This window comes from Protopterus annectens, chromosome 2.part0, assembly GCF_019279795.1.
Source record: "Protopterus annectens isolate FY-2018-M chromosome 2.part0, PAN1.0, whole genome shotgun sequence".
Taxonomy (NCBI): Eukaryota; Metazoa; Chordata; order Ceratodontiformes; family Protopteridae; genus Protopterus; species Protopterus annectens.
The window spans coordinates 1,295,381,628-1,295,396,412 of record NC_056728.1 but is presented as its reverse complement, the minus strand read 5'-3'; the positions used below and the strand labels follow the sequence as shown (position 1 = coordinate 1,295,396,412).

The 14,785-nt window shown below is 35.7% G+C and overlaps 1 protein-coding gene across 1 annotated transcript in view; it reads right to left on the bottom strand.

Annotated features, from left to right (window-relative positions):
- ELOVL6 (ELOVL fatty acid elongase 6) overlaps positions 1 to 14,785 on the bottom strand; it is a 722,002-nt gene that overhangs the window by 104,542 nt on the left and 602,675 nt on the right. The window contains exon 3 of the mRNA XM_044061463.1: positions 8,389 to 8,540. Coding sequence (XP_043917398.1) covers positions 8,389 to 8,540 — 152 coding nt within the window. The remainder of the gene's footprint in view (positions 1 to 8,388; positions 8,541 to 14,785) is intronic.

Below are 14,785 nucleotides of genomic sequence, written 5' to 3'. Positions count from 1 at the left end.
GACACACAGTGAGGAAAAATACACATAGGTCAAGGAAGGAGAAATATAACGTGCACAGGTATGTCAATAGATACATACATATGTACAAAGGGACAATGCAAACTCAGCCTCATAATACAGAATAGCAGTGCCGTAATCTGCTTTCACTGCTATGGAACAAAGCTATAGCTAGTTCAAGCAGCACGTGTGGGCTGAAATTCTCATATGGTAGACCAAAAGGACTACAAAATGTAGCAAGGTGCATATACAACCAGTAGTGCTGTGTGAGTCCTTTGCCTCAGAGCTTATGTTGCTAATGTGCAGTGGAGAGCACAGGCTGCTACATTGTATGCTCCTGACATGAACACAGACACACACAGTGCTAATGTGCTCACAGCAATGATGTACATCACATTCTGTGTAATCTTGACAACAATACAGGGTGTTTTTATCCTTCATGGCACATAGGCTGGCATACAGTTTGCATTGAGCTGCCTTACCTGGTACTACACTGTTTCAGGTTAAGCAGTGTTCACTGCACTGATAAAATGTATGGAGTGCTAAGCTCATGCATAATAAGCCATATATAGCTCCTGGTGGCACAGCTCTTGGTGGCCCACAGACTGCATACTGGCAGACACTCATGTCAGTTAAAGAATAATGCAGCTGCCAGTTCAGCAGTAACAATGCTGGTGTGCAGTAGTGGCATGTATTACCATTTATTAAATTAGCTAGCCATCTGTTATACAACAAAAAACATGATTCCCTTGTGCAGTACACAAAGACATGAAATAAAATTAAAAATGTGCTTCAAGTAAAAAAAAAAAAGTGTTGATGGTGAGTATATTATTAGGTATTTACCACTTAAAACATCCTCTTAAGGGCTCCCTACAAAGCTATGACTGTTCACTTCCAGGGAAACTAACTAGTGATCAGAGCTGGAGAAAGTCCGTTCCAGTCAACAAAATTGATTTGTAGGAAGATAAGCCCACTCCTGCACTCTAATATGGAGAATTAACAATCCACATCCCTTACCTACAAGATACTATCTTCAATCATGCATCTTTTTTGGGGGGGGGGGTCCTGGCTAACTATATGAACAACTATGGGATGAACAGCACTTCTGCTGCCAAATTAAATGAAGAATGAGAGATACTTCTGGAAAATCTTAAATCAGGAAGTTGTAATTTGAAAGATTGGTGCGCTTCCAGTTGCATTTCATCAACACGAAAGAAAGCATTTCAAAACACCATGTGAAATATCTGGAAAATGGCCATTAAGACAGCAAACATGTAAAGGCCAAATGTTACTGACTTAAGCATATATTTATGCTACATTATATCACTAAACAAATTAATAGCTTTTACATACATCAGCACAGCAGTTAATTTATGTATGTAGGCAATGAAAATTAATCACATAAAAGTGAAGTAGTAAAGGCCATGCAATATGTAAACGCAGAAATTTACTCTAGCAGTGAGAATTTACATATTACATATAAATCTGCAAACCATGTTAATGATATACTGTTACTGCATGGTATTTGGTGCTGACTGAAATTAAATTGTATGATCTGTATACTCCAGATGTGATATTAAAACATGTTTCCCATCCAAGGCTCAGGTACCTGCAGTGAAAGTCATAAGAACACAAGCATGTTTTAAATGAGAAAGAAGCTTTGGAGACTTAGAGTGAAATTTGTCAAGACTTATGTCCAAAGAAGGAACTTGAATGATCTGACACTTTGAAACGGCCACAAGGCTTGGGGGGGGGGGGCTAAGTGCCTGCCCTTATTATACCAGTGGTGAAGTCTGTTAAAGCTTTCCTAAAGCTTTCTTTCAATGGCAGAGGTGAGATACCAGATTGAAGAACTGATGCCATCAGTATGCAAACTAGCTTAACACCCCAGTGCAAGACTGTATTACTAATACATCAGTCCAAGTACAAGAATTGTAAAATGGGAAAAATTATGCAGCTTTAAAGAAGAAAGTACAAATATGGTGATTATCGACAACTCTACCCCAAATTTTTACCTGTCATGAGTTTAGCTTTAATGGAGGCTTACATACATAAATACATCCATGCAAATATTTCAAGCACGGGCATTAATGCCCTTCTAGTTTGCCACTATACCAAAAGAGTTGTTCTCATAACAAGTGTCTAGGCTGTTAAAAATATTTGAACTAGTGCTTGTCTTAATGTAATTTGGTAGTCATTCCCATAGAATTTTTTGCATAGCTTGTCTGATAATTCTCTACTGCTTTATGATAACCCTAAATATTTCCACAGGTAGTTGTCTCTAAATATCCTTTATACCTGAATAAGGTCTCCTCTTAAATATCTATACAAGACACTGTACAATTCAGATATTTTAGTCTTTCATAATAACTTAAACTTTGCTTCCATGGATGCCCTTGGTATATTTCCACTGTACTCTTTCTAGTTTACTCATGTTTGTTTTCTTATAAGGCTTCCACATTGTTATTCCATACTCAAGTTTGGGTCTAATGTAACTAACAAACAATGACTTCATCATTTCTGATTTCCTAGACTTTATAAATATTTTTATATAACCTATAGTTCTATAACTATCATTGAACAATTGGTTGATATGCTTAGAAAAACTCAAAAGCTGGATCTACCCATATACCCAGACCAGGACTTTAAATGAATCTAGTTTCAATCATTGAGTACTGTATTCAATATTCACCTTTTTATGTCTCCCAAATCTTATATGCTTAGTTTTTGATGTATTAAATCAGCATATTATTCTCCTGTGTCAAATAGTCAATTTAGTCAAGTTCTTTTGCAGACGTGCCCTATCTGTAATATATGCAATCATTTCACCAACTTTCAAATCATCTGCATACTAACTGTACAACATCCCAGCTGAAAAAAAGAGATCTGAAAGATATACTCTAAACAAGTAAGGGCCTAGGACAGAACCCTGTGGGACACCCTGACTCTAACCAAAAATTTCACCCGTCCAATTGCTGTATAATACTTGCCATGTTCTATTTGCAAGCCATGCAGCTATCCATCTTAAGTTATTTTAGTACTTGAAGTGCAATATGGATTGCAAGCTTTCTGACAGGTACTGCCCAATCAAGACTAATTTTTACGTTTTTAGGGAGGTCGTGAATCCTCATCGTCATAAATGCTACGAGCAGGAGACACAAGTATAATTACGACTAACCTTCCACAGTTGTTAAAACTAGCACCATAAACCTATTTTATTTTCTATTTATACTATGCTATCTTCCTGGAAGGAATGCGCTCCTCCATATTTACAGCATTCTTGGTGGAAATGACAGAGCTGTTTTTATTACTGCATACCACAGCTATGCTTGTTTTGCCAGATGACCTATTCTAACCAGAAAGGATTTAGTGTTTATTCCTAACCTGGAAAGAAACTAGTGTGGAAAAACCCCTGTTTTCCTGCAGTTATTTAAAAAAAATGCTCAAAATCCATTTTTGACACGTGTACCCTGAACTTATCTATATTATCAAGTCAAAGTACAAGTGGGTTATGAAGACAAATTGGACAACTGACTTACTGGGAAATCACCTAACTCAACTGACTCTTCCAGCTCTATTACTTTTAATTAGCAAAACTCTCGTGTTACTTCAAGTTAATATTACATAGTGGGAATGGGCAAAATGTACAATGATACCCTACTGGAGAACAAATATTTTCCAACAAAGTATTAAAGCACAAGTAAAAAAAAAAAAAAAAAAAAGAAAGCATATTACGCCAACATGAAGATAAAGAGCACAGACTGGAGAGAAAAAACAATGATCTCCATCTTGTTTATACTTGATAAACTTGGTTGTTGAACATGCATGAAATAAATATAGACAAAAACTGAAGTAGCAAAAGTAAAGAAATAAAGGAAAATTAAGGCAAGTAGGTGTGTGTGTGTGTGTGTGTGTGTGTGTGTGTGTGTGTGTGCGTGTGCATGTGCGTATGTGTGTGTGTGCATCTGCCTGTCTATCTGTATGACAGGGAGAGAAAGAGAGAGTACATACCTCTCAACTTGTTTGCTCAAGAATTCTGGACAAAACCAATAATAATGGTGGGACAAACACCTAAATATTAGGGTTTTTCCATCCACATGCATTTTCTGAATTAGTATAAAACTACAATGTCTAGCTTCATTGACTGACTATAATTCCTAGTGAATTAGAAAATCAAACATTTTCAATGGACAGAGCAAAAATATTAGGCAAAATCGGGGCAGTTGAGAGGCAGTGGTGGTGGTGGGGTTACAGTGCCTAGCACTATATGAATGCTTTTATTCATCTGATCACAATGAGATATCTGAGGTGTGCACAGTCAAGAAAGTGTGTGTTACTGTTTGGCACATTTATGTGCATGTGTCTGAGTGTGGACACTAACTATACATGCAATTTGTACTTTACATGTAAAATACTTCCTCCAGCAATAATTACATATACTACAGCAACTGTAACATTAGTCAAAGGAACCTTTTTGCATCAGACTTTAAATAAGTGTATACTGCTAAAAATATAAAACAGTTTAACTGTCTATCATCTAAGCATAATAATGCCCTCCAAGGTAAGCATTATGTGGAACCTATGGACATTCTAGAGGTGGCAAGGCCTAATGCTACCCACAACACCTCTGGACAGTTAATTATCTTGTAACACCTACCCTGTCAGACATCTACTGTACATTATTTTACTGTTTGTATTATTTTGGGAAAATATGAAGTTGGCCAAATGTGTAATAGTAGAATGTAGTCACTGTACTGCCATCTGACGGATATGGTTGTATTTTATGTGTTTTGATAAAAATCTGTACAATGTTTTAATCTAAGTGTGGAATAAAAATCATTTCACCAAGCAGATCAAAATGGGTTTCCAAGAAGAATGCTTTACATGGGTGAGGGAAAGCCCCCACACCTTTAATTAAGAGACCACATTCCTTGCACTCCCATTAATTAATATGAACCCTTAGGTTACCAAATCACTGGATTAAGTAAGGCATTTTCAAAACAAGCCCATTCAGTTTATCAGTGTCACCCAAATGAGCTTCCCTTTCTAGAACTACAGTAGATATAAAAAGTGTACACACCCCTGTTAAATGCCAGGTTTTTGTGATATAAAAAAATTAGACCACAATAAATCATTTCAAAACTTTTCCCACCTTTAATGTGACCTAGAACCTATTCAATTCAATTAAAAAACAAACAAATCTGTTAGGGGAAAAATATAAAAAATAAAAAAAACGTACAATAAGCTGGTTGCATAAGTGTGCACATCCTAAAACTAATACTTTGTTGAAGCACCTTTTGATTTAAATCCAGCAATCAGTCTTCTTGGGTAGGAGTCTATCAGCATGGCACATCTTGACTTGGCAATATTTGCCCACTCTTCCTTGCAAAAGCACTCCAAATCTGTCAGATTGCGAGGGCATCTCTTGTGCACAGCCCTCTTCAGGTCATTCCACAAATTTTCTATTGGATTTAGGTCTGGGCTCTAGCTGGGCCATTCCAAAACTTTAATTTTCTTCCGGTGAAACCATTCTTTTGTTGATTTGGATGTCTGCTTGGGGTCACTGTCATGGGAATGGTGAAATTCCTCTTCATCTTCAGCTTTCTAGCAGATGCCTGAAGGTTTTGGGCCAAAAGTGATTGGTATTTGGAACTGTTCATAATTCCCTCCACCTTGACTAAAGCCCCAGTTCCAGCTGAAGAAAAGCACCTCCAAAGCATGATACTGCCACCACCATGCTTCACTGTGGGGATGGTGTTCTTTTGGTGATGTGAAGTGTTTTTGCGCCACACGTACCTTTTGGAATTGTGGCTCGAAAGTTCATCTTTGGTCTTATCAGACCATAACACATTTTCCCACATGCTTTTGGGAGATTTGATGTATTGTTTGGATGTTTTTCTGTGTAAGAAAAGGCTTCCGCCTTGCAACCCTACCCATATGCCAGACATATGGAGAATATGGGAGATTGTCGCATGTAGTACACAACCAGTTCTTGCCAGAAATTCCTGCAGCTCCTTCAGTGTTGCTGTAGGTCTCTTGGTAACCTCCCTGACCAGTTTTCATCTTGTCTTTTTATCAATTTTGGAGGGATGCCCAGTTCTTAGCAACGTCACTGTTGTCTCATATTTTCTCCACTTTTTGATGACTGTCTTCACTGTGTTCCATGGTATATGCAATGCTGTGATAATTTTTTTTGTACCCTTCTCCTGACTGATACCTTTCAGCAATGGGATCCATCTGATGGTTTGTAAGCTCTCTGTGAACCATGGCTTTTGGTGTAGCAGGCAAATGAGTAAATGTAAGGAAAATCCTACTAGGACAGATGAACTTTAATTGGGGTTAATCAGTCTCTTTAATTGATGGCAGATGTATAACTAAGAAGATTGAATGCTGTAATTAAATCAAAAGGTGCTTCAACAAAGTATTAGTTTAAGGCTGTGAACACATACAACCAAGCTTATTGTACGTTTTTTATTTTTTTGTTTTTCAATTGAATTGTACAGGTTATAGGTCACATTAAAGGTGGGAAAAGTTTTGAAATGATTTATTGTGGTCTCATTTTTTATATCACAAAAACTTGGCATTTTAACAGGGGTGTGTACACTTTTTATATCCACTGTAACTGGATATTTAACATCAGTAACTTAACTCAATTAAAGGCTCCTGTTAACCCAAAAGCGTGAGTGATTGCAAAACCTATGTTGTCCCAATAAAAGGTATTACATCATATCTGTGTTTTCCACATGGGCTCCAGTTTAGCTGCACTTAGAAGAATGAATATGCGACTTATCTCCTCAAATGAAGAATAAAGCTGCTTGTGCACAAACCCACTTCCAGCAATTTAGAAAGATCTAATATTCTTTTATGGATGCAGAATGACAGGTAAATATGGTATGTTGGACAAAGAGTTTTTAGTATTCTGTGGCCAGTATCACCTGGGGCAATTTAGTATGTGAGGTAGAATGCCTGTTGCAAAAGTAGGAGGGCTTGTTGTCAAGTCCTGATTACTGCATTGTGGGGGGGGGGAGAGAAATATATATATATATATATATATATATATATATATATATATATATATATAATATATGGGTGTGGGAATTAAAGGCAGAGTTCACCTCATTCTCAGAGCACTACGTTCTGAAATTTTTTTGGTCAACCTACTAAATCTTTGAGGTTTGCTGGGGTGAAAATTGTGATACGGTTGTGCAAATACCAGGCAAAGTAAATTCTTTGGTAAATGAACTGAAATCATTATTTGGTCAAACACCCTACATACTTCTCGGTCATACTTTTTCATACCTTGCAAGCAACCTTTCATAACATTACTGATTCACATTACTTAATGACAAATAATGCAGAGGTAGTCAGATACAAAAGGACACTTGCCATACATGTGCAGCTAGTAGCAAAGAGCTATAAACAAACATGCTGAATGTTTGCAAATAGGATATATTGTTTATAATGAGGTTAATGTGAATATCATGAAAAGAAAGCTTTTTATTTTTGAAGGGCGGCTGACATATCTTTCTTGCTGTCTTGAAGGAAGGGAGGGCATATCCTTCCCTAAGAGCAGTAGACATAAATACTTATCAAGAAAGCAGCTGGAGTACTGAATTCATCAAACGGTGCATTGTAGCATCATGATGGCTAGCACTTATGGAACAGGAAGCTAGAAAGTCCCTCAGTGCTTTCTATCAGAGAATTTGCTATGATATTGGCAGTTTAAAACTGTGCACAATACTTAAATTTCACATACGAAAGAAAAAAAGATATTCAAATACTGAAGTTGACAAAAGACATATAGTACCCAAATCTACCATGACAATCTTCCTCCTTGGCAGCTGCACAATGGAAGAGAAGGTGTTACTCCTTTTTAGGTTTTGCAATCCATAGCTCACTTACAACAAACAGCAGCTACAATTACAGCCAAGCCCCTTATTGTTTTTAAGGAGCAGTATGTTCTCAAAGTTCTTGTGAAAACTGCAGGATCCCCTCCTCCCAAAAAAGCAAATGTATTCTTAGACTTAGAGACTTCTAGGTTTTCTGGGTTTTCCCTTGCTTGTATGACATACGTAGGTGACAGAAATATCATTAGTAACATTATCTTACACTAGAACATTCATTTAAAAACTGCCTAGTTTAAACGTTAAAGTTCTTAATAATATACCTCTACATTTTAAGGACACTGCGGTAAATATATGACTGTGCTTCAGAGACCTGTAATAACAGTATTCAGACTTGCACTTCACAATGCTCCCTGGAGTGCACTAAAATCTGTACAATGCACAACCTCTCTTACTTTAAAGTGAAACACTGATAAATGATGCATTCTCTGAAAATGTATGATTAATATGTTATGACAGCAGCAAAAGAAAAGCATGCAGCACTCACCTAATTCTGGTGCTTTGCTGAGCACAAATGCATAAGCCCAGAATTTGCTGACAGGCCCATTGTAGAAACTTTGGTCACACACTGACTGCTTTAGCCCTTTAGTCATCAAAATGACTACCATGTACGTACCGGTTCGAAGGGCACCAAAAATGCTTTACAAGGAAAAGAAAAGGAGAACACCATCAGTCATCACACTTTACATATATAAATTACATTAGCGGTCAGTCTGGGAGATTAGTGATGATCAGTGGTGCTGGATACAGCACACTGGCTGAATGGTGCTCAGTCAGGTGCAATACAGCTTGTCAAAAAATCTCACAATTACTGTTTATCCAACACATGGGATGGTAGAGAAAATGCATAAAGCAATATGAATGTTCTGAAACAAAATCAACACACCTCACTACAGTAAAGGTTATACATTCTAAGATTTTATTTAGCAATAACCAACCAGTGGGTGTGGTACATTGAAGATTTACCTACAGTTGGTGTGGTTTGATCAAGAGGGTGAAACCCAAGTGATTAAACAAAAGCAAACATGGGAAAATCTTCAATATATCCACACCCAAGAGTCAGTTATTCCATTATGCAATGACATTATTTAAGAAAGAAATTACTTACTTTTCTTAAATAATGTCTGTATAAAAGTGCCATGGTGTTCTTCTTCACTGTTTCTGCATTCTTCCACTTTGTTTATGTACTCCTCATGCATATGGGACTTACATTCCCATGCTTACACAGTACATCAGTGCTTTGAAAATCAGGCAACAGAGATAGGAAAAGAAAAAAAATCTGAAATCTGGACAATTTAGAGGTATAAGAGAGAGATGGAAAAAATACAAGGAAAATCGGGTACATTTCTTTGGTATTGGATGATGTACCTGAATTTCCTTGTATTTTCTCTGCCCTTCCTATGGTTCTCTTGACCTCTTAGCTCAAGAAAATGCTAAAGCTTAAATAAAGGAGACAAAGGTCCCTATTGCAAATGTTGCTCTTATAAACTTAGAAAGCATATATTAATAGAAAAAAGTCCAGTTGGACTTCAGCGGATGGCCTTTTTTTATTGGTGTATGCTCAATTTTACAATGGGCATGCTGGTTGGGCTGACCAATCAGCATGCACATGTTTGCATACTAACGAGCTACCATTGTGTAATTTACATTACATTTGCTTGATAGCAGAAGAAAATAATAAGCTTACATATAGTCTAACTCTTGCAAGTATTTAACACTGTGGCTCCCCTTCAACCCTAACTTCCTGTTTTCCTTTCTTCATCTGTCTTATACCCTTCTGAATGCTTCTGTGGATTTCCCCCTACACTACCCATCTCTAGGAATCCACTCCATAAGCATATAACAGCTCTCTAGGGTACAGTACTGTTGGAGATGAAGGGAGTAATTAATCCGTACAATCTGATCCAGAATCCCTCTCCATCCCCTTCTGTTCATGCCCTTCAAATTTCCTTAACATGATATTGTACATTAATATTATGGATGATCGGGCTCTTCTGGTCTCGAGTGAGCAGAGCTGTGTTTTCTGTAGTCTGTCATCACATCCCCTTCCCTCTGTCTCATAGAACTTTTTTTTTTGCCACCTGGTACCTCTACGTTCCCTTTGTGATATTGGCTTGAGAAATGTATGCACTACTCAAGGTGCAGTCTTAACAGGGACATGTACAGTGGAAACATTCCATTCTTTGCTTCTGTACTCTATCCCCACTACAAAGATACCCCCAGCATTCTGCCTAATGCCACAACCTCTTACTCACACTGCTTCTTGAGTTCCAACCCAGCTGTGAGCAACACTCTGGATGCTTTTTCATGCTCTTTTACCATCAGCTCCTTTTGCCCACCTGAAAACGTCACACCAGGTCTGTTGTGGTCCAAAGGCAGTACTTTGTACACTTAGCCCTTCCAAACCAATGCCTAGACTCTTCCCCCCATCATTCATTGCTGTATCAAACTTTCTTTTGAGCCTGCTTTGAGCCCTCAGATACCCCTCTCAGATATATCAGAGACAAACTAGTGAGAGCATTGAATCCAGGACACCCTCTTGAGGTACTCCATTTATCACTTTCTGAATTCCTGACTCTGGCCTACTCAGCACAAGCCTCCATGCCTTACCAATCAGCAATACAGCTATCCAGTTCCTCAGCCTTGGTTCTACTGAGCAACTACTCAAGTCTTCCTATCAGCCTGTGTGACTCAGACACAGGCATTGCAGAAGTCCAGGCAGGCTATGTATTCTCTTGTCAAATTCAAATTCACTGGTGACCAATCACAAAACTAAATGAGGTTTGAATTGCAGGTATTTCTAGTCAAGTACCCATGCTGAAGACAGCTGTCTTCCACAACCACTACAAGACTCTCCATGACTTTCTCAGCAACTGCTGTTAAACTAACAGGCTTGTAGTTTATCAGATTCTTCCTGTTCTGCCTTACTCCTTCCTGTAAAAGGGTTAGTATTCACTTCTTTCTGTGTTACACTTTTTTTTTTTTTTAATTACAAGAAAAGCCTTTGTAGTCCTCCACTTCCCTTGTCCTATACACTCTCATATTACAAACTCAAAAAAAATTATGTTCAAATTTCCCAGATGTAGCTATCTACATACACATAAATTCATGCTTGTGTGCATACACATACATACACACACATTTATGGGCTCACTTCACTCTATTAAATATTTTGTTACTGACAGAGAAAAGTGCTCGGAAAATTCAATGAAGACATTACCTATAGGAAGGGGTGTAGGTTAAAAACAAAACCAAAAAAAAAAATTATGAGCATATTTCTGAGATTTCATTGTCTGGCTTTCTGTCATGAGATCAGTTAAGAAGTCAAGAGAGAAAGGGGACCACTTAAAGAAAAAAAAAACATTTAATCAGCTACTAACTGCATGCAGAGGTGAAGGCAGAAATGGCTAAGAATCCAGACAGAGGACAGAACAGCCCAGGACACCTGAAATGCCAAAGGTCTCTTTGGAATAAATTCTAAATGACCTCCAGAAAGTTTACAGTAATATGGGCAACACTGTGGCAGACACTAACCAAGGACTTGAGGCAAATAAACCTAATAGAGCACACCAGTTCTATTTTGTCCTTGTAGCAAGAAACCAAAGAAATAAGGCGCCAAATCAGCAATATGCAAACCTAAAGGCAAACCTGAGTTAATGGGGGAAAGAAAGGTGGCTCAAATAGAACTCAAATGAAAAAAAACATTTTCCTGTTGCTGTTTTTATAATATTAGGGAGAGTGCCAAAGCTCAGGAAGAAACATGGTAGGAGGAATGACCAGCAAAGCTCTCTAGGAAACCATGAAGGATGGCTCTAGCAAAAACAGCTCTAGCTTTGGACATTCCATCCAACTTGTAGTGCTTGGTAAATGTATGCACAGAAGTCCAGGTAGCTGCCTCAAGAATAGAGTTAGTATCTAAAACTTTGAAAAGAGCACCAGAAAAAGCCACAGTCATAGTAGAATGAGCCTTAACAGAATAAGGAAGGCCCATACCATGAAAGGAATAACAAAAAGAAATAGCTTTTTTTTAAATAATTTTTTATTTTCCAGGTAATATAATGTTTAACAATACAATAATCAATAAACAAGTATTATAAACCTTTATATACACTATGTACAACTGACCTGAACAAAGGAGGGAAAAATGAATAAAATATATGAAATTAGTAACAAAAATTTATAATATTCAATTAAAGTATAAAGTTACACATTAATTATTTAGGGTTCATTCTTAATGTCTCAATAAGAGTTAAAATTTTTCCCATAGATTGTTTGTCCATGTTTTAGGTGAAATTCTCAATGCCTCAAATCATTTACAAATATGAAGATAAAGAAGCAGGTAAATCAGAGACCACAAGCAAAAGAAATTTACGTGTAAGTTCTATAGGAAAGCTACTTAAGAAATGGGAAGAAAGTTTAAATCTAATTGATGCATTTAGTTATAAGGAGAACAATTAATTATTATTTTCATACCAAGACCACAGATTTGGGACACATACAAGAATTGATAAAATCTTCATATCTCAAGAGCTAAATTCAAAAATAATAACATTTTCCATAATCCCTTGTCCCTTTTCAGACCATAATTCTTTATTTCTCAAAATACATGCAGATTATAAGCAATTAATTTTTATATCAAGAATTCCAGCTTACATTACAAAATTAAAACAATTTAAACCTTGGTTAGATTCAGAAGTACAATTCTTTTTAGATATAAACTACACTACTGACATACATGTAATTAAGCTTTGGGATACCTTGAAAGCCTATCTAAATGGAAAAATTCTTTCATGGTAAAACTAAAAGAGTGGGAATCAGAATTATGTAACATCCAAAAACAAATTACAGATCTCACTATTAATTAATCTAGTTACACACATAAAAAAGCATTGGAAGACTTAAACAAAAGATATAATGAAATCCTAATTCACAAAACTAATATAGCTGTAGAAAGGTTAAAACTTAGTTCCTATGCAGTATCACCCAAACATATGCATAATTTAGCAATAAGATTAAAAAAACATTCGATTGAAAATAATATTACAAGTATTATACATGAAGGAAGGAAAAAAACAAGGTTTCAGATATAAATGATATACTAGATGCATTTAAACATTATTTCTCTGACCATTATAATGATACTTCACATATAACTAATACATCAAACTTAGACCTGAAATTAGTAAAGGTAAAGGCGATACCAGAAAAGTTAAAGTCAGACATTCAAAAACAAATATCTCTAAAAGAAATTACTCAAAAAATCAAGGAAAGTAAAAGTAATAAAACACCGGGAATTGATGGAATAATTAATGAATTGTGTAAGATATTTCCATCTTCAGTAATATCATTGTTTTACAAAAAACTTTGAATGACGTTCTAGCACAAAACACATCTCCAGTTTAATGGAGATACTCCTTAATTACACCCATTATAAAAGAAAACAAAGACCCTTTACAGTGTAAATCTTATAGGCCAATATCTTTACTTAACAATGATTATAAAATCTTCATATCAGTATTAGTAGAATTAAAAAAATCATTGACACACATAATAAATGAGGATCAAACATAATTCATTTATAAAAGACACACACATGACAATATAGAAAGAATTTTAACACTCATAAATTTTCTAAACAGAAACCACTAAGAAGCTCTAATAGTAGTTTTGGATATAGAAAAAGCCTTTGATTCGTTGAGCTGGGATTTTCTTTTTAAGGCTTTAGAATTGTTTGAATTTCCTACTAATTTTATTACGTTAATAAAGAATATTTATAAAAACAATTTGGCTTATGTAAAACTTGGCCATTTACCTCGAAGGCTATTGAAATAATCAAAGGTACAAAGCAGGGTTGTCCGGTGTCTCCCATCCTGTTTGCCTTAGGAATTGAATTATTTACCTCATTAGTACACCACAACTCTAACATATCAGGCATAGATGTATATGGTCAACTCAATTCAAAAATTATATTATTTGCTGCTGTTTTACTCACGTTATCTGCCTCGGAGAAATCAGTACAAAAACTAGATGAAATTGTGGAAAGGTTTTATCATATCTCTGGCCTTAGATTTAACAAGGGAAAATCTAATTATATACATTTGAATAAAAAGAGAGAATTTACCTTAACTACAAATTGTGTGATAGGAAAACAAGTTCCCATAATAAAATATTTAGGAATAACACTATGTGATAATTTGGAATCTATGTTAGCCACAGATTATAGCAACATAATTAATAAAATAAAAATGTAAAAGTAATCTGGAATAAAATGTTCTTGAGATTTGAAGACAGATTACAAATAATAAAAATGACAGTACTTCCAAAAATTAATTACATTGCACAAGCTATTCCTATAGTACCTAACAAGAAAATCTTGAAATAAATAAATAAAATTCTATTAAACTTTCTTTGGTATCCAAAAAGAAATAGAACAGCCTATACACATCATATTAGATCTTGGGAAATGGGTGGAATTATACTTCCAGATCTAGAATCACACATAAAAGCTTCCATATTAAGAACTATTATTAATTGGATAGATCCTAATTATTCTTCAACATGGAAAACATTGCACACTATTATTTTTCTAAATGAAAATAAAATAAATTAAAAATTGTTTATTAAGTGAACAAAATAATAGGATGTGGCACAATTTGACTGTTAATATTCAATATAATATAACAAAACCAACAAACAAATTATATAAATATTAACAATTTATTCAGAAGATTTATATATGCTAACATGGATATTAAGATTTGGCTAGACTTGATAATACCCTTTAGCTCTACAAAGAATTTCTTCAATAAAATTCATAATGTTATTTTAACTAGATGGGAGGGGAAAAACTTCACTTGTTGGCAACATTGTATAGAGAATCAAGT